At 34.7% G+C, this 21,302-nt stretch overlaps 1 protein-coding gene across 13 annotated transcripts in view; it reads right to left on the bottom strand.

Moving 5' to 3' along the window:
- NUF2 (NUF2 component of NDC80 kinetochore complex) overlaps positions 1–21,302 on the bottom strand; it is a 40,900-nt gene that overhangs the window by 9,634 nt on the left and 9,964 nt on the right. For all 13 annotated transcript variants that reach the window (XM_060415736.1, XM_042257144.2, XM_042257147.2 and 10 more), the window contains 8 exons: positions 13,437–13,534; positions 12,200–12,273; positions 9,884–9,980; positions 8,695–8,757; positions 6,516–6,653; positions 4,264–4,404; positions 3,031–3,206; positions 1,606–1,741 (listed from right to left, as the gene is read on the bottom strand). In XM_060415736.1, coding sequence (XP_060271719.1) covers positions 1,606–1,741; positions 3,031–3,206; positions 4,264–4,404; positions 6,516–6,653; positions 8,695–8,757; positions 9,884–9,980; positions 12,200–12,273; positions 13,437–13,534 — 923 coding nt within the window. The remainder of the gene's footprint in view (positions 1–1,605; positions 1,742–3,030; positions 3,207–4,263; positions 4,405–6,515; positions 6,654–8,694; positions 8,758–9,883; positions 9,981–12,199; positions 12,274–13,436; positions 13,535–21,302) is intronic.

The following is a 21,302-nucleotide window of genomic DNA, read 5'->3' as shown; positions in this document are numbered from 1 at the left end:
ATTTGGGTGAGGGGTTGCTCATCTTTAATTTTTTTGAATTCTTTATTGTATTCTAATACACTGCTAGTTTTAAGAAACAGCATGCTACAAATATTTATGGAAAGCATACTACAATATAAGGCACCATTCTAGGCATGACATACTAAGGTAAAAAATTTGATCATTATTGTTAAGAAACTTAAAATATTATTGATGAGACACATATGCACAAAACTAAAAGGAATTTAAAGCAGGGACAGGCACCTTTTATGATCACAGACAAAAGGTACTTATATTAGTAACTGGTTCATTAATTATATCGGACAAGCTGATAATAAATCTGCTCATACGATTTGGTAAAGAAGTAGGATTAAATAAGGTTTTTCTAACCCCCATTCCAGAGATAAACTGAGGGCCAAAGGATTGGCAAATATCCAGTTGAAGGAAAGTAGTTGGAATGTAAAAGAAAAGTAATTGGAGTATAAAAAGAAAGAAAAAACTCAGGACAGTGTACTGGGCAGACCATGGAAGAGGAATCCCAACTATTTTCTTTTTCTTTCTTTCATTTCTTTCTTTCCTTCCTTTTAAAGCAGCCCTGAGATAATTCTCAGCTGTATACATAAACTTATATGTGCACATGCTAACAACTTAATGTTTCAGAGGATAAAGATTCCTGAGAACAGATGAGGGGACTGTTTACTGTGATTCTTTCTTTTAGTATTAAGAACCCTTGCAAATAAAATGTAAATGGTGAAAGGTAATGACAGCATGTTTAAATATCTTTCAGGTTTCAGAGGTTGTAGGATATCAATGTAGGCAAGATGAAGCAAAATGAAAAAAAAAAAGAGGCCAAGGGATTTTACATGATAAAGGGCTATTTTTAGTGACTCCTGGTAGAGCAGTTTGGGACCATCTTGAGGCTACGGGACAAACTTTAAAGGTTAAAGAAAGAATGATAATGTGATAAACAGAGTAGGAATAGACGACTTCTTTGGGTCTTTGGCAGTCAAGGAAAAATAGAAGCAGGGAACATGTGTGGCGCTGTACTGATATTCTGGAAGACAAAAATGTAGAAGATGCCTGTCCACATTAAACCTGAGACTGTCTATGAAACAATAAAATAAATATACTTGAAACAGGCAAAGCAACTTGGTAATTGTGATAAAATTATCATTAAAAAATCTCAAACTATAGGAGCCAACCTAAGCTACTTTGTTTCAGGTAACAACTCAAATACATCTAAACTGATCCTAAGAAACACTTTTGAGATTCTTTTCTCAGAAAGAAGATAACAAAAATTTTTTGGAAGACTTTACTTTAAATCACCATCTAAGTTAATTTATCAAAAACATTCAGGAACTTTATGGAGCACCTACTCTTACTGCAAAGCACGACTCTAGGTGCTGACAGGGAAAAAAGGTGAGTAAGGAAAAGGTGTGAGGAGGCATACATGCAAACTATCCCAGGGTAATGGAAAAGATACTACAAATGGAAACAAAAGCAACAAACCTGAGGGGCCAATTTTTACTCTGAAGAACTGACAAAATCTTCAAAATGAGGGTGACATAATTTACATTTTAAACCCACAAGATTATCTGAAATTATTTCTTATGAACATATACTCACCTGAGACTTCAGTTTCTCCCTTTCAGCAGCATCTTTTAGTTGTTGAATTCCAAATTTAATTTTTTGGATTTCTTGATTAATTGTGGTTACTCGCTCATAGACAGCACCTCTTTTTTCTTGAACTTTATTACAGTCTCTAAAGGAAAAGAGAGACAGGTGAAATTATAATTCCACTTAAGCATTTAAACAGTCAAACATTTAACTCTAATTTTGATTCCAGAGAGATTATTTGTATCAATATCTGGCTGACACACCTACATCTCAAGATTTAAAAGCAAGCAGATGAGAATCACAAGGTGGTGCTATAATCAGGAAGAGTAAGCTCCTCCACACAAAGCTGTTATTTAAAAATGAGATTTTTAAGTCACCTCTCCCAGCTGCACTCACTCATGACTGTTGGTGGGAGTGTGAATTAATACAACTTTCCTGCAAGGTAAGTGACAAATTAAAACCCTCAGGTTCTGCCCTTTTTCTTCATCTGCATGAGGAAGAGGAACGGAAATCTTCAGACCATCCTAATATACCTTTTAAAAACTGAAATAGTGTCATCTCATAGACATATCTGGGGCATTTATTCTAAAAACACATTTTTAGAACTGATGGGAAGAAGATTCTACCAGTGAAACATCCAAACATCCTAGCCAACAACCACGATGACAAAATTCTTGCAAAGTACTTGGTACTTAAATAAAAATGGAAGACTTTTTCTCAAAATATGCTATAATGCTCTAGACTAGCTGAACAATAACATGAACTAGTTGATTTATTCTCAGAGAAGGCAATGGCACCCCACTCCAGTACTCTTGCCTGGAAAATCCCATGGATGGAGGAGGCTGGTAGGCTGCAGTCCATGGGGTCGCTAAAAGTCAGATACGACTGAACAACTTCACTTTCACTTTTCACTTTCATGCATTGGGGAAGGAAACGGCAACCCACTCCAGCGTTCTTGCCTGGAGAATCCCAGGGACGGGGGAGCCTGGTGGGCTGCCGTCTATGGGGTCGCACAGAGTCTGACATGACTGAAGCGACTTAGCAGCAGTAGTAGCAGTTGATTTATTCTAATACAACTCTGGATAGCTGGCTCTGAAATGTACTGAAATAAGCAATAGCACTAGAACCCTTCTAACAAATTACGCAAAAGATTTAGAATTGTGATTATCGGGAAAATAAACTAAAAAACTAATACCTAAAACATCTCTATACATTTAGATGTGGCAGCATTATAAGTCACAACTGCTTTAGTCACCCAAAGGTGGAATACCTTTTTGAAATTACAGGAGGTTTGGAATCTTAAAGATATTAAAATTTAAAAAATGAAAAATAAATAAAAAAAAATAAAAAATAAAATTAAAAAAAAAGGAAAATAAAATGAATTAGGCTTTTCTAATTACTTTCTAATACATTAAATTGAAAATAAGTTCATACTCAATCACTGTGCGTTTGTACTGCTTGACATCCTCATGCTTCTTATTTATTCTGAACTGTGCTGTGGCAAGTTTTTCCTTCTTCGCAATCATCAGTCTTTTAAAGGAGTTTTCTTCAGTCTTCAATTTCTTCAATTCTGACTCATCACTCTCAATTTGGTCCTCCAAGTTCAGGCTCTATATTTTATATGAGATTTTAAAGTCAATACAACAAATTAGAATTTACAAAGGACTGTCTTCAAGGATGAGCTGTAATAAAATACAATTTCAAAATGTGATAAAGCTGTTTAAAAACTGAAAGCCCAGTACAAGAATGCAGACTCAACAAAAGACAAGGAGAAGGAAATGGCAACCCACTCCAGTGTTCTTGCCTGGAGAATCCCTAGGAAGGCACTAGGGATACTGAGAAAGTATGTGACACCTAGAGAGGTGGTCATTTTATCAGCAAGGACCAGAACAGAGGAACATATCAAGATCAGCCAACAGGCTAGGTTTCAGGGGGAAAGGGTCTGAATTAAAGGAGCAGAACTAAAGAGGAAAGGGTAGACCCTAGAAACAATTTAAAGCAGTAGATCTCAATCCTTCCCCCTGCCTCTTTTTTTTTTTTTTTTTTTTTTGCTGACTCTTGATGGGAGATAGGCGAAGTATGTAATTAGGAAAAAATATCCCAGACAATCTCACCTTCCAGCCCCTTCTTCCCTGAAAAGAGAAATCTTTCATCGAAATCTATGTTAGTGATCCTGGGGACAGTCTGGATTGGGATGATGAAGTGAAAAGGATTTTCAGGTTTCTAGCCTGAGAAACTGTCAAAATGTTGGCATTAGCGGTCCATCATCACTCACGGCAGGGTCTGTATCCTGAACCTAAATCTCTTTATATATCCTAGCTACAGTGTTAGGCAGTACGTTGGGACTTTATGCTTACTGTCTAGAAGATCATTTCCAACTGTCAGAACGAGTTTAAAATTCCATGACTTTTCCCCAAAATATACATGGCAATATGCTATGTTAATTAATTAATTATTCATTTTCTCTGAAGGTAACAATGGGTCTACTACTGCTATGTTTAAAAAGAATAGTGTTTTATTCCTGAGCATACATTGCCACATCTATTACACTGTAGAATGATCCTGCTTTTTGGTAAGAAAGTAGCAACAGAAAGTAAAAGCAAATCCGAGGGACTATAGTAAACTATTACATAATAAAAAGGCATAAAAATTCCACACAATACAAACCTCCTTTAAGATAGTAGTTAATTTTTCTCTATTATCTGCAAGGTCCTGTATTTTCTTTTGATATAATTGCACTTCCAGCTGACATGAAGGTAGGCAGTCAACAGAGTCTCGATAGATTTCATATTTTTCCATTACTTCTTGCTTTGAAAGAAAAAAAAAAACACAGATACCGGTTTGACACTCTCCTTTATGAAACTGCAGTAATGTCAATTTGTTTGCTCTTAATTTCTGTATTTAATACTGAAAGCTTAAGAGCAAAGAACAATTAAGTTTCTAGGTCAGTAAGAAAGCAATATTACTGACATGTGTCTAAGCACATATAATTAGGTTTCCTAATTGTTAAATATCCTTGAACAAAGAAAACATACCATAATTTTACTAAACCACTCATTGAAGTACCTTCCAAAGGTTATTCGTAATGATTTTAAAAGAGTTCACTTCTGCTAATACTCAAACTACTCCCAATTACTCCTAGGCAATTATATTACCAATTACAACCTTTCTATTCATTTGTATAACTATTACTACAAGTAACTCTTTCAAAACGATTAATTCTTCTTCTAAAGTTAGGAAATGAGCACATGTTTACCACGAGCACTGCAATAATACAAAGGCTTCTTTCTGAGTCTACCCCTTCTTCCCGCTTTATTAACCAGTTGGATTTTGTCTGCAGTGAAATGCTTAATCATAGCTTAATCATAGCACCTCATTTTTCCATTAAGCTGTCTTTTTCCTACTAATTTGTAAATACTCTTTTGTGTCTTTCCATATCATGGATATAATCCCTTTACCTATCATATGCATTATATATGTTTCACAGGTCTACTTTTTTCTGCAGCTTTTGGGTTTTCGATCTTAATTTTAAAATTCCATCCAAGATAATATCAATGTTCACCTAAAACTGTTAAATTTCCAATCCAATTAGAATTTATCTTTGTAAATGGTACAAGGTACAGACCCACCTTAATCTTCTTCTAGATGAACAGCCAATTGAACCAAAATTGCTTATTAAATAAATAGACCTCAAACACTCAGACCTATTTCTGGGCTCTCACTACTGTTCTATTAATCTTTGTCTATTCTCATGTGATAATTCTCAATTATCAGAAATGACTTAAATAACAAATTCAGAAATAAACCAGAAACTTTTTTTCAATCAATAGTTCTTAAACTTTTCCTCATAAAGGATGCTAAATTGTCTAACCACTTCTACTTCTATCCCCTCCTAAATCTACCTCCCACTGTAGCTCATAATCTTTTTTAAACATAAATCATACCATGTTCCAACATCCCCAACTCATAAATTAGCCAATGGTGCACTCCTGCTCTTATGGTAAAATCCAGCATCCTGAAAAACCTGCTCATGGCCTATTTGTCCATCATCTCACACCATTCTCCTTCTTATACATCATACTGTCTTCTTTGAATATAACTTCCTCTCTACTACTTAGCTCATACAATTGGCACATGCTATTCTCTTTGCCTTGAATGCTCTTCAGAGTATAAATTTACTAAGATAACCTCTGTTCATCCTTCAGATGTAAGCATAAATTTCTACTTCCTCCCCATCTTTACCACTAACTTTCACAATACTAAACTAGAATACTCTCATTATGCTTTTTCTGAAGCACCCTATGCTATTTATTATTTATTTGTTTCTCTTTTTGGTGCTTAAAAAAAAACACAACACTGTTTTTAGAGCAGTTTTAGGTACACTGCAAAATTAAGCAGAAGGTACAGAATTCCCATATATTTCCTGCCTCCATACATGCATATCCTATACTTTTTCATAGTATATATTAAAATTATATAACTGATTATAAAATTATATAATTATATAATGTAAAATTATACAACTATAAGTTTAATTATATATGTAATTATAATTATAAACATATCATATAAATATAATAATATAATTATAACTACATTATAATTTAAAATTATATAACTGATTATAACACCATTCTCCCTTAAGATATAGTGACTAAGTCTTATGAGGACAAATCACTTCTGTTTTTGATCACCCAGGGCAAAAAAAGTCTGCTGCATAGTTAAGAAAATGTCTTGAAATTATACTTCTTTTCTTATATCCACTTTAGAGAAGAGCTAAAAGTTAGAGACAAGGGCAAAATGTCTAAGAGGGAGAGATGTATAGATAATTTAGAAATTAGAAAATTAACACATGATTAAACAAGAATTGTTAAAAAATAAGAGGGACAGAAAAGCATTAAAATAAAAAGAAAACTCACTCTGGAATTTTTAAGCTTCTGGACTGTATCTTTCATTTTTTCTTTATAATTCTTAACTTTCTCTGGAGAATCCACAATTTTTGTTTTCAAATTCTCTTGTATTTCTTTCAAGGAAACCACTGACAATTTTAGTTCATTCTGTTGAAAAAACATTTAAATATATTAGATATAATAATAAAACTAGTGATTTGCCACTATAATAATGGAAAAGAAAAAAGAAATTGGCTCTGTTTTTTTTGTAGTCAGAACAACATATTAAATTCTGACCATATCACTTTCCTGCTTGATGGCTCACATCTGTCTACAAGCCAGAGATTAGGCTCCCTTGTACAATATCATGTAGCTCTTACCCTCCTGTCCAGTGTCATCTTCTACCAGCTTCCTACTATAGCCTACAATCTGGTAATTCCAGTCTGCCTCATGTCTGGACAATTACAAGTGATCTCTCTCTGATCTCGGAATACTGCCATTCGATTCCTGTACTGCAAATGAATTTCCATTGACTTTGAAAATCCTGTTCCTACCTACTCTATATTCTTTCTATAAACAGTATAATCATGTATATGATAATTATAATTATGTATTTAATATGTGTCTCTGAATTAACTGAGCAACCTGGGGTTAAGAACAGTTATTTTTGCTCTCCCACAACCCAAAGAAAGTAACAGCAGTGAGAAGGTACTCAGTATATATATATTTACAACAGGAATGCATTACTGTATCACTTGTATAATTGGTCTAAATTATTTTTAACTAAAAAATTTTTTAAAGTTCTCACTTTCTCATCAACTCAGAAGCCAAAACTGAATGTTTGAGACAATATATTTGTTATTTTATTATTAGAATTTAGCATACCACCATGTTATCTACTCTTTTAATACCCTATGAAATTAAAGGTCATTTTCCTTACATTAGCACTGACTCTTTATCACTTTTAGTCCCTTCACAAAAACTCTAAAATTTGATATTATATATAAATACAAAGTGATTTCATTTTAATATAGATTAAAATGGGACAGAGAAATGAATAAAATTGAACCACAGTCAATACTATTCTGATAAAAACATCTGGCAATAAAAAGAGTGATTGAAAAATAAGGAATATTTAAATTAAAGTAAGTTTTAGATAGTTATAAAATACAAGTATCAAAATAATAGGGAAATCATAAAAGTACAATGAGAAAATATGGGATTAAAAAAATGAGGAATGAGATAGGCCTTTCTATACATAGACTTAATCCCAAATGTATATGTCTATCAATTTTACTACATAAAAACATGAACCTTCTAATAGGAAAAAATGATGAATTTGAAAGACAAATAGAGTTAAAACCCCTAACTCATGGAGGTTTAAAAAAAAGTGAAATTAAAAAGGAACATAAACAGGTAATTCACAAGGTAAGAAATAATAACAAACCTCTGAATAAGGTGGTCTAAATCACTGAAAATCAAAAAAACCAAAATGAAGATGAGACGTTTATTCCTCTGTAAGAATGACACAGATTAAAAAGAAAAGAAAAACATAAAAATATCCAATTTTGACAATGATGCAGAGAAAGGAATACTCTTATATTCTATACTGGTATCTTTTTAGAAGTCAGTTTGGCAACGTGGGCTAAATTTAAGTGTAATTTTCTTTAGCCCCAAAACCATACATTTAGGAATCTACTAAGATAAAAAGCAGCCTGGTGGGCAAATATACAGGTACATGTATAGGTGTGTAGCACACATAGGCTATTGTTCAATAGCAAAAAGTTAGAAGCAATGTGAATGTCTATCAATAGGACACAGGATTGACATTAAGGTGCAGTTATCAAAATAATGGGGATCTATATAGATATGATAACTATTTATACCATAAAGTGAAAAAAAGCAGCTTTGAGTCACAGAGTATAATATCATTTATGTAAAATTACATATACATATGTATATTTGCTTAGAGAAATGTAATCTGTGACATGCATCTGATTGTGTGGTGAATTTGCAGGTGATTTTCACTTTTGTCATACATTTCTGTGTTTCTGTATTTTTTAAAACAATAGTCATCTATTCTATTGGAAAAAGTTAAATTAGCTTCACTTAAAGGGAAGAGAGAAACATTTAATAATAATGCACAGTTAAAATACTCCTACACACAAGATTCAAACCTTAAACGCTAGTTAAATGAAAAGATGCTTACCAAACGCTTAGTTTTCTCTGAAATATCTGATTTCTTTTGTGAATTTCCCTCTTGCAGCACTATCTAGGGAAAAAAGCAAACAACTATTTTCCAGTGATTCAAACAGATTTAAATTTAGTCAATGCTTTTTCAAAAAAAGTCAGAAAGTAGAGGAATTAAACAGATTAGACCAGATATTCCCAAACTTTCTCTGTTCATTATGACCCTAAGCCCATAATAAACCCCTAACAGATCCTTTATTGGGTCATTAAATTCCAATAATTAAATTCCAGTATTTATGTCCTAACAACTTAGTAGCCCCTTGAAAAAGTAATATATGCAAATTGAAAGAAAAATACTATTTTTATTTTATTCTTAAACAGCTACAACTACTTCCAAATTGGATGGGTATGGTATACTATAAAAACTGAGTACTGAACACATCTTAGAATCATGGGTCACAGGCAATTATCATATCCTATTGCATGATAATATTCACACAGCACTTGTGTTTTATTATGGCAAAAGCCAAAAACCCAGGTTCAAAAGATATGAAAGGAAGGTAACATGAGTTCATGTTGAAACTGTGAACCGCCTTGAGCTAGATATTCAAGCAGTGTATGACAGATGCTGAATGTTGTTTTCCTTTAAAATTTAAAACATCCTGAAGCACCCTTGAGGGCTTGCTGTAGCACCTAGGGTGCCTCAGTGCACAATTTAGAAACATTAGGACTAGATATAGAAAAAAATCTTAATTCTGGTCAACAAGATAGCATATAACCTTGACACCATCAATAATTAAAATTCTGTTGACCTGGACAACAGAAATATATATTCATTGTAAGGTGAACAAATGGACACAGCAATATATCCTATTTGTTTAGTAACTGAAAGTAATGTGCTGTTGGCCCCTCCATATCACAAATACAAAAATCTTTTGAAAAAGATTTAAGGTGGCTAACAATAGACATCGTTTTTATTTATTTTATTTTTTATATATGTAAATATATATAATATATTTATTATTTATTTATTTAATTGGTGGATAATTACTGTACAATATTGTGATGGTTTTTGCCATACACCAGTCTGCATCAGCCATAGGTATATGTGTGCCCCTCCATCCCAAACCTTCCTCTCATTTCCCTCTCCACCCCATCCCTCCAGGCTGGATACCTGGGCACCGGGTTTGGGTGCCCTGCTTAGATACCGTTTTTTGACGAAACTCTTGATTCAGCGATTGCTGCAGCTCCTGAATATCATCTGAAAGCTGCTTGAACTCTGCCTGCTCTTCAACTGGAACAGAACTGAACACAGCAAAGTAAGTTAAAATAAGATGTATCAAGTTCTTAACCTAGAAAGTCCCAAAAAGGTCTCTGCTCTTCAACAACTTAAAGGAAAAAAACTATCTGCTTTCATGTTTTTGAACTCTCATCCTTCCACATGACAATAATTTAAAATCCATGACCCGGACTCTACTATCCAGCAAAAATAAAAATCAGATGAGCTCTTTAAATTTCTGCCACCAATCTATGTATGGACTCATCTGCATACACATCTACGCTAACTCCACTCCTAATTTTAGTGCTGATTCCATCTTTCTCTGGCTCTCACTTCCTCACATCTCTCTACTGTATCATCCATTTGTTTTGCTCCACAAATCCTTCCAGGAGCACTTTCACATGTTCTAGTCTCTTCCATATGAATGCTCTCAACTTTAGTTTTTGATACGTGATATGTGGTATAGAATTGTTACTTTAATTTTCATTTCCTTGACTGCTATTGAGTTTAATGATTTTTACATATTTTTAATTAGTATTTGCACTTAATCCTCTGTAAATTCCTTGCCCATTTTTAAAATTATATTTTCCCATCAGTTTGTAGTTCTTTGTATTTTAGTAATACTATATGAGCATTATTAGAGATTGAAACATTTTGCTGCAAATGTTGCAAATTTCACTTCCAGTCTGCCATTTCTCTTTTGACTTGGTTTATCATAAATGTTGTTGTTGTTCAGTCATTAAGTCATGTCCAACTCTTTGGGAGCCCCTGGACTGTAGAAAGCCAGGCTCCTTTGTTCTCTACTGTCTCTTGCAGTTTGCTCAAATTCATGTCCATTGAATCTGTGATGCTAACCATCTCATTCTCTACCACCCCCTTCTCCTTTTGCTTCAATCTTTCCCAGCATCAGTCTTCCAATGAGTTGACTCTTTGTATCATGTGACCAAAGTGTTGGAACTTCAGCTTCAGTCATTCCAATGAATATTTGGGGTTGATTTCCTTTAGGATTGACTCGTTTGATCTCTTTGCAGTCCAAGGAACTCTCAAGAGTCTTCTCTAGCACCTTAATTTGAAAGCATCAATTCGGTGCTCAGCCTTCTTTATGGCCCAACTCTCACATTCATACATGACTACTGGAAAAAACACAGCTTTGACTTTACAAACATTTCTCGGCAAAGTGATGTCTCTGCTTTTTAATACTCTGTCTAGTTTGTCATAGCTTTCCTTCTAAGGAACAAACATCTTTTAATTTCATGGCTGCAGTCACCATCCACAGTGATTTTGGAGCCCAAGAAAATAAAGTCTGTCATTGCTTCCACTTTTCCCTTTCTATTTGAAATCAAGTGATGGGGTCAGATGCCATGATCTGTTTTAAATGTTGAGTTTTAAACCAGCTTTTTCACTCTCCTCTTTCACCCTTGTCAACAGGCTCTTTAGTTGTTCTTCACTTTCTGCTATTACAGTCGTATTATCTGCATATCTGAGGTTGTTGATATTTGAACACTGTACAAATCTGCCATCTTAAATTTTATTATTGGCCTCCTACTCCCAGTCTTTTCAGTTTACTGCTGTCTCTAACTTTAATGGTGGCTCAGATGGTAAAGTGTCTGCCTACAATGCGGGAGACCCGGGTTTGATCCCTGGGTCGGGAAGATCCCCTGGAGAAGAAAATGGGCTCTCTCTAAAGGTAATTTATGCCAGAGCAGGCTAAAAACAAAGTTTTTAACTGAAACAGAAAAACCCAGAACATCAACATATTAGAAGGGATAAAAAAATCCTTTTGTTCAAAATCAATATATATAAAGCCAAGAAATTATAACCCTTGAATGATTTCTTCTCCTATCTGATCTTTAAGTCAAAACAAAACAAACCAAACAGTAAAGCTCTGTTGAAGGAATAAAAATTTTAAAGAATTAACTGATCTCAAGGAAGAAAGAGAATCCTGTCAGTTACTGCTTACACATAAGATAAATACCACTAGATATAATTTAGGAGAATTACTTAATGGCTCTAAACATGTCTGGCTTATGTGCTAACAACAAAAAAAGAAAGAAAAGAATACACTATGTGTATATTAAGAGTTAAAGGAAGCACACCCTAGTTTTTCTTCTTCAAAAAAGGTCAACTTAAATACTCTATTTAGTAAGGAAGATAAAAGAGATGAAGTAGACTGTAAATTGTAAAATACTCTTTACCTTCATTTTGCATTTTGAAATTGCATTTTATTTGTAAATTTCCTACTTACTCAAGTCTCTCCAATTTCATTAATGCCTCCTGGTGTGCAGTATTTAACTGCTGCATTTTGTCCACAGAAGATTTCTATTAAAGCAATTTTAACAATTTAATATTAACATTTTTCAACATAATCAATGATGTGTTTAAAAAATATCTGCCAGTGCTTGCACACTCTACAACTTTCACCATGAGAATTAAGAAATTTAAGAAAGAATTAGGCATCTATAACAAATGAGTTAGGAATTTCTTTACTTATTCAACATACAAATGTTGAGTTCTTATTAACACAGTTAATCATGGTGCTAGGTACCAGGAATAACTCCCAAGAAGACTAACTTGTAGTCCCTGGACTTTCATAGTTCAGTCTCTTTAACGAGTCAGAAAAATAAATATAAAACTATATAACTTGTCATAGGACTGAATATAATGACATTCAACCCAACTTGGGTAATGTCTGGGAAGCAGTATCACAGAGGGTTCACAGAAATGATAGAACTCTGAGCCATATCTTTAAAAAAAATGAGAAATTAGCCAAGCAAACTGTGTGTTAGTATGTGTGGGCACACACATCTGTATGCTTTGGAGAGTATTTGATGCTTAGGTAGTATAGGCGGATCACGATTTGTACAAGGAAATATTTATCTACGTAGCTCACTTGTTTAAGTACTAATTCTCTGGTGTTAACCACGTGCTTTTCTAATAGGATGGTACCCCAAACTGAGAGCAGATGGGAACAAATCACACAGATGACCCAAAATCTTTCCAAATTCTCTAAATTGTTGGTAAAAGGAGTTTAAAGTGATTTACTTGGTTCTTATAATGCAATGCTGAACAAGCAGATGAATAGAACAAAACGCCTAATTAGGCCATTATTTAGAAAGCAAATATAAACTTCAAATTTCTCAATTATTTAAAGAACATTATCCTATCTATTAAACTCTAAAGAAAAAAAAATAGAATTATCAATATTGTCTTCCCCTCCATTTCCTAATAAAGGAAAAGGAGTCTCTGGTACAAAATTTAAATAAATAACCCAGCCTCTCCCTAATGATACCAAATATAAAAGAAAATCTCATTCTAAGATAAGCTTACTAAATTTGAAATTTCATATATATGTAATATGTAAATTTGAGTCTAATGGCCATAAGAAGTTAGTTATCTGTAACAATCATTTCAAGACATATTATTGATATATAAATGATGTTACTGAACTGGTATATGATCCCAAAAATACATTTGAATCTTACATATTGCCAAAGAAATTCCATATATGTCTCACGGCATGCTTCTCGGAAGTGAATAAAGTTGATAATGCCACTTAAAAACCGAGTTGTCCGTTTTGCCTCTAAAAATAGAAAGCAAGCCTCCTTAAATAAATCTTTGAAACAATATAAGTGAAAATTTATTTTCTCCCACCATATATTCTGCTTATAGTATACAGAAAAAAATATTTGTATGCTAATTAACCAAAGTACAGAATATCTGCTCTAACTTAATGATCACAATTATCTTAAGAAAAACCCCCAAAAACAAAAAGCATTTTTAGCCATGAGAGAACAGAAACCAGATATACTATCCCATCCTAAACAAGCAGAAAAACAGATAAAAAGTACAAAATAACAAGTTGTAAACACTGCTGCTGCTGCTGCTAAGTTGCTTCAGTCGTGTCCAGCTGTGTGACCCCATAGATAGCAGCCCACTAGGCTCCCACGATCCTGGGATTCTCCAGGCAAGAACACTGTCGTGGGTGGCCATTTCCTTCTCCAGTGCATGAAAGTGAAAAGTGAAAGTGAAGATGCTCAGTCGTGTCCGACTCTTCAAGACCCCGTGGACTGCAACCCACCAGGCTCCTCCGTCCATGGGATTTTCCAGGCAAGAATACTGGAATATGGTGCCATTGCCTTCTCAGTGTAGACACTGAACTATAAGTAATATACAATAGCAATTTTCAAGAAAGGTAAATGAGGTGAACCCTACTAATGCACTAGCCTACCACTTGAGTGAATTTTTAGGCTATATCCTGAGGGTGATCACAAACAGAACCTTGGGTATTGCTGAGACATGAAGACAGAATTTAGAGTTCGGAGAGAACAAAAAAAAAAAATAGGATTTTTAGAGTTTAAAGAGGCCAAGGAAGCTAGAATATATAAAAACTCTATCTTCTTGACTCAGTCTTCATGAACATAATCTATAAATACATTCTGTTTGTTCAGGAAGGTTCAGAAAAGCAATAGCATTTTAAGGACAGAAAGACGAGACCCAAATCAAACTTTTACAGTTGAAAAATAAAATATCTGAGATGAAAAATACAATAGATAGGATTAAGGGCAGATTATATCTACAGATGAAAGGATTAATGAAACTGAAAACATAGGAATAAAAGCTATCTAAAATGAAAGCCAGAGAGAAAAAAAATGAATAGAGTATTTAGGAACTTAAGGACAATATCAAGCAGCATAATAAATGTGTAATTAGAGTCCTACAAAAAGGAACCGTAGAAAAAACTTTTATACAATAGCTAAATATTTTCCAAACTTGACAGAAACTATAAACATATCCAGGCTTCCCTGGTGGCTCAGATGGTAAAGAATGTGCCTTCAATGCAGGAGATGTGGGTTCAATCCGTGGGTCAGGAAGATCCCTTGGAGGAGGAAGTAGCAAGCCACTCCACTATTCTTGCCAGGAGAACTCCATGGACAGAGGAGCCTGGAGGGCTACAGTCCATGAGGTCACACAAAGTTGGACACAACTGACTGACTCACACACACACATAAACATATCCAAGGAACTATAAACATATCTAAGGAAGGGGGACAAAAATAAAATCTTTAAAGGCACATGATAATCAATTTGCTGAAAACTTGTGATAAAGAGAAAGTCTTATTAAAAACAGCCAGACATGAGGAGAATCAAGAGAGAATAACTCCAGGCTCAGTAAGCAGTTAGTTTGGATTATTAACTTTCATGAAGAAACAGCTGATCACACCTTGGACTCACATGACACAGGGAATTGAAGCTGAGGTCCCTAAAAGATGTGGGACTCTAGAAAGGCTATATCCTTAGTGAAATGGTAGATTAAGGGGAAAAAATGCAGGGAAATGACAAAGTTAGTAGTGTTTCTGCATCGTCTCTGTGAGGAAATAATCTCCTCTGAGAACTCTAAATTGTGGACCCATTGCCATAAGGATTTTTATTTTAAACTATATATTTGATCTAAGAACTATCAAAATTAGGCATTTAGATTAGAAATTGGTCTTTGACCAATGATAATCCTGAAATAACTTCCAAAAAGAAAAGATATCTCAGAAGGGATGCGGCCTCAATTCCCGAAGCCAGAGTGTCACAGGACTACTCTGTTGAAGATAAAATTAAATTTATAATCACAAATGCATGTGTGTGTGTGTGTGTGTGTGTGTGTGTGTGTGTGTCAAGTACAGGGAGGATGTAGAGGAATTGTAACTATCACACAAACATCTATAATAAGGTCATGGGATGCAGCTAAAGCAAGGCTAGAGGGAAATTTATAGCATTAAACATCTATGGTAGGAAAAAAGAAAGGTCTCAATTGATGGCCTCAGCTTCTATCTTTAAAAGACTGGAGGGAAAAAAAAGAAAAGAAAACCCAAAGCAAGCATGAAACAAGAAGGAATAACAATGAGCACAAGAACCAATAAAACAAAAAAAAGAAATAAAATAGCTAAAAATTAGAGAGACAAAAAGCTCAGTCTTTCAAAAGATCAGCAAAATTGAGAAACTTCTAGCCAGATTGATCAGGGAAAAGTAAATGAATGAAGAAACAAATTATTAATGTCAAAATGAGAGAGGGACATCACTGCTGACCCCAAAGACTGTTCAATGATACAGGAAAAATATGAGCAATGCTATGTTAATAAATCTGCCCATTTAAAGTAAATAGATAAACTCTCTGAAAAAAGGTAAGCTACAAATCTCACTTAGTAGCTCTGGAAATAACCAGCATAATCTGTTATTTATTAAAAAATAAATTAATTAATAATTCATAGAGAAAACTCCAATCTCAGTTGGATTCACTGGTGAATTCTAACAAACATTTAAGAAAGAAAGAATACAAGTTTTACATAACTATTTCTGGAAATGAAAGGGAATCTCTCTAAACTCATCCTGAAAAGCCAGCAATATCTTGATATCCAAATTTGTCACTGCAGTGGCATTACAAAAAAAATACAGACCAACAGCTCTCATGAACATGCTCACAGAAACACAACAAAATATTAGCAAATCAAATTCAGCAATATGTTAAAAAACACTATATCATAACCAAATAGGGTTCATCCTGAATACAAAGTTGACTTAACATTCAAAAATCAAACAATGTAATCCACTAGACTGAAGAAGAGAAAGCACATGATTTTCTCATTAGATACAGAGAAGAAATTTAACAAAAGTGAACACCCACTCATGATACAAAATGCAAAGAGAAGTTACTTACCCTAATAAAGGCCATCTAAGAAAATCCTATAACTAACATACTTCCTGATAAAAGCCTAAATGCTTTCCCCTGAAGAATAGGAGTAACACAATGATGCATACTCTCAACATTTTATTCAACATTATGCTAGAAGTCCTAGCCACTGCAGAAGGAAAGAATAATAAGTCAAATACATCTAGATTGGCAAGATGTAAAACTGTCTTTGTTCTCAAACAACTGGACTGCCAGTGTAGAAAACCCTAAGGAATCTATTCTAAAAATCTATTAGAAATAAGGTCAATATATAAAAATCAATTGTCTCTCTACACTAGTAATGACCAATCCATCCAAAATTTAAACTGAAAGAAATACACATTACTTTCAGATAAATTTAACAAAATGAATCTGACCTGTACTCTGAAAATTATAAAACATAGTCATGAAAAATTAAAGACAACCTAAATAAATGGAGGTAAATACACTTGGATTACAAGACCTAATATTATCAAGTTGTCTCAATTATCCACCAAATGAACTATACATTCAAAGTAATCTCAGTCAAAATTCTAGGAGATTATGGAGGGTAGAGGAGCACAGAAGTGACCAGCTAGTTCTAAAATTTATATGAAAATACAAAAGACCAGAATAACTAAAACAATTATGAAATAGAGAACAAAGTTGGAGAACTTAAACACTGCCTGATTTCCAGACTTACTATAAAGGTTGAAGTAATCAAGGTAGTATGGTTGGTGCAGAGACACCATATAGATCAATGGAGCGAAGGATGCAGCCAGAAATACATATAGTAACTGACTTTTTAATGCAGATTCTTTAGAGTACTTTAGGTTCACAGAAAAATTAAGCAGGAAGTAGAGTTTCCATGTATTCTATGTCCTGATATAGCCTACTCCACTATCAACATCCCCCACCTGAGTGGTACATTTGTGACAAAAAATGAACCTACAATGACATGTCAATATTAGTCAAAGTTCATAGTTTACATCAGAATTCACTCTTGGAATGTACATAGAAATCTGTACATTTTACAGATTTTGACAAAGGTATAGGCCTTTTTATTTATTTACTTATTTTTACTTTACAATATTGTATTGGTTTTGCCATACGTTGCCATGAATCAGCCATGGGTATACATGTATTCCCCATCCTGAACCCCCTTCCCACCTCCCTCCCCATCCCATCCCTCAAGGTCATCCCAGTGCACCAGCCCTGAGCACCCTGTCTCATGCATCAAACCTGGACTGGTGATCTGTTTCATATATGATATTTTACATGTTTCAATGCCATTCTCCCATATCATCCCACCCTCGCCCTCTCCCTCAGAGTCCAAAAGACTGTTCAATACATCTGTGTCTCTTTTGCTGTCTTGCATACAGGGTTATTGTTACCTTCTTTCTAAATTCCATATATATGACAAAGGTATAATGACACAAATATAACACTGTATAACTACAGTATTATACAGGATAGTTTCACTGCTGTAAAAAATCCTCTCTGCCCTGGCTATCCATTCTTTCTCCTCCCGCAGTCCCTGGCAAACAATGATCTTTTTACTATCTTCATAGTTTCTGCCTTTTTCAGATTGTCATAATTGTAATAGTACTGTAAATAGCATTTGCAGACTGACTTCTTATACTTAGTGATACGCATCTGAGATTCCTGACGTCTTTTTATTGCTTCATAACTCATTTCTTTATAGCACTAAGTAATATTCCCCTGGCTTGATGTACTATTTCATCCATTCACCTACTGAAGGATGTCTTGCTTGCTTCTAGGTTTTGACAATTATGAATAAAGCTGCAAAAAGATGTTAACAGGTTTTTGTGTGGACATGCGCTTTCTAGATGTTTGGATAAATAACAAGGCACATGAGTATTAGATCGTACAGTAAGAATACACTTAGCTTTGTAAGAAACTGACAACTGTCTTCCAAGGCTGCTATACCATTTTGCATTCCTACAAGCGATAAATGAAAGTTCCTGTTGCTCCATATCCTTCCTCATCAGCATTTGGTATTGTCAGTGTTTTAGATTTCTGCCATCCTAATAGATGTGCAGAATCAATTAGTTTTGACAAAAGTGCCAGGGTAGTTCAATGGCAAAAGGATAAGCTTTTCTTTTCTTTTTTTTTTTATTCATTTTATTTTATTTTATTTTATTTTTTTTTATCTTTAATTCTTACATACGTTCCCAAACATGACCCCCCCTCCCACCTCCCTCCCCACAACATCTCTCTGGGTCATCCCCATGCACCCGCCCCAAGCATGCTGCATCCTGCGTCAGACATGGACTGGCGATTCAATTCCTACATGATAGTATACATGTTAGAATTCCCATTCTCCCAAATCATCCCACCCTCTCCCTCTCCCTCTGAGTCCAAAAGTCCATGACCCAGCAATCCCACTGCTGGGCATACACACCGAGGAAACCAGAATTGAAAGAGACACATGTACCCCAATGTTCATCGCAGCACTGTTTATAATAGCCAGGACATGGAAACAACCTAGATGTCCATCAGCAGATGAATGGATAAGAAAGCTGTGGTACATATACACAATGGAGTATTACTCAGCTGTTAAAAAGAATTCATTTGAATCAGTTCTGATGAGATGGATGAAACTGGAGCCAATTATACAGAGTGAAGTAAGCCAGAAAGCAAAACACCAATACAGTATACTAACACATATATATGGAATTTAGGAAGATGGCAATGACGACCCTGTATGCAAGACAGGAAAAAAGACACAGATGGGTATAACGGACTTTTGGACTCAGAGGATAAGCTTTTCAATGAGTGATGCTAGAATACTTTGATAATCATATGCATAAAGGAAAAAATTAACCTTGCCCTTTGCCTCACATGATATTCAAAAATTTTAGGCATTAAATAATAAAGGCGGAAACTATAATACGCTTACAGCAAAATAAAGGAGTAAAATTTAGTCAAATAAATCCTTGAGGCCAAGATTTTCTGATAGAATGCAAAAAATAGTTTTATGAATGACAAAAGAAAAAATATCAATTGGAATATTAAAAACTGAAATACATCTTGCTTTTGAAAAGACATGGTTATGAAATTGAAAAAGCAAGTAACAGCCCAAGGGAAAAACCTGTATAACATGTATCTGATAAACTCCTTGTTTCCAAAATATCTGAAGAAACCGTCTAACTCAATCACAAGACAAACAATTCAATTTTTAAAAGCTAGCTAAATGATTCAAATATATACTTCCAAAGCAAATAAGCATATGAAAGTTTGCTCATTATTATCTAGCCATGAGGGAGATGTGAATTGAAACCATGAAACATAACTAGACAGTCTTTGCGTGCATGCGGGCTCAGTCATGTCCCACTTTTTGTGATCCATGTACTGTAGCCCACCATGCTTCTTTGTCCATGGAATTTTCCAGGCAAGAATACTGGAGTGGGTTGCCATTTCCTACTCCACGTGGTCTTCCCTGATCCAGGAATCAAACCCATGTACTTGTGTCTCCTGCATTAGCAGGTGGATTCTTCACTACTGTGCCACCTGGGAAACCCAGAGATAGCCTTTAGCATGTCAAGTTAAAAACCTACAGCATCGAGTACAAGAAGGATGTAGAGGAATTGAAACTATCCCATACTGCCAATGGCAATGCACTAGAGCTTAACGATACAGCCACTTAGAAGAACAGTTTGGCAGTTTCCGAAAAGGTTAAGCATGTGCTTACTATATAAACCAGCATTTCTACTTTTAGTATTTATCCCATCTGAATGCAGAGTTCCAAAGAATAGCCAGGAGAGTTAAGAAAGCCTTCCTCAGTGATCAATGCAAAGAAATAGAGAAAAACAATAGAATGGGGAAGATTAGAGATCTCTTCAAGAAAATTAGAGATACCAAAGGAACATTTCATCAAAGATGGGCTCGATAAAGGACAGAAATGGTATGGACCTAACAGAAGCAGAAGATATTAAAAAGAGGTGGCAAGAATACACAGAAGAACTATACAAAAAAGATCTTCACAACCCAGATAATCACGAAGGAATGATCACTCACCTAGAGCCAGACATTCTGGAATGTGAAGTCAAGTGGACCTTAGGAAGCATCACTACGAACAAAGTTAGTGGAGGTGATGGCATTCCAGTTGAGCTATTTCAAGTCCTAAATGATGATGCTGTGAAAGTGATGCACTCAATATGCTAGCAAATTTGAAAAACTCAGCAGTGGCCACAGGACTGGAAAAGGTCAGTTTTCATTCCAATCCCAAAGAAAGGCAATGCCAAAGAATGCTCAAACTACCACACAATTACACTCATCTCACACGCTAGTAAAGTAATGCTTAAAACTCTCCAAGGCAGGCTTCAGCAATACGCGAAACATGAACTTCCAGATGTTCGAGCTGGTTTTAGAAAAGGCAGAGGAACCGGAGATCAAATTGCCAACATCCGCTGGATCACTGAAAAAGCAAGAGAGTTCCAGAAAACATCTATTTCTGCTTTAGTGATTATGCCAAAGTATTTTAACTGTGTGCATCACCACAAACTGTGGAAAATTCTTAAAGACATGGGAATACCAGAACACCTGAACTGCCTCTTGAGAAATCTGTATGCAGGTCAGGAGGCAACAGTTAGAAATGGAAATGGAACAACAGACTGGTTCCAAACAAAGA

The sequence above is a fragment of the Ovis aries genome, chromosome 1, assembly GCF_016772045.2.
Source record: "Ovis aries strain OAR_USU_Benz2616 breed Rambouillet chromosome 1, ARS-UI_Ramb_v3.0, whole genome shotgun sequence".
Taxonomy (NCBI): Eukaryota; Metazoa; Chordata; class Mammalia; order Artiodactyla; family Bovidae; genus Ovis; species Ovis aries.
This window is presented reverse-complemented; position numbering and strand designations above follow the sequence as displayed.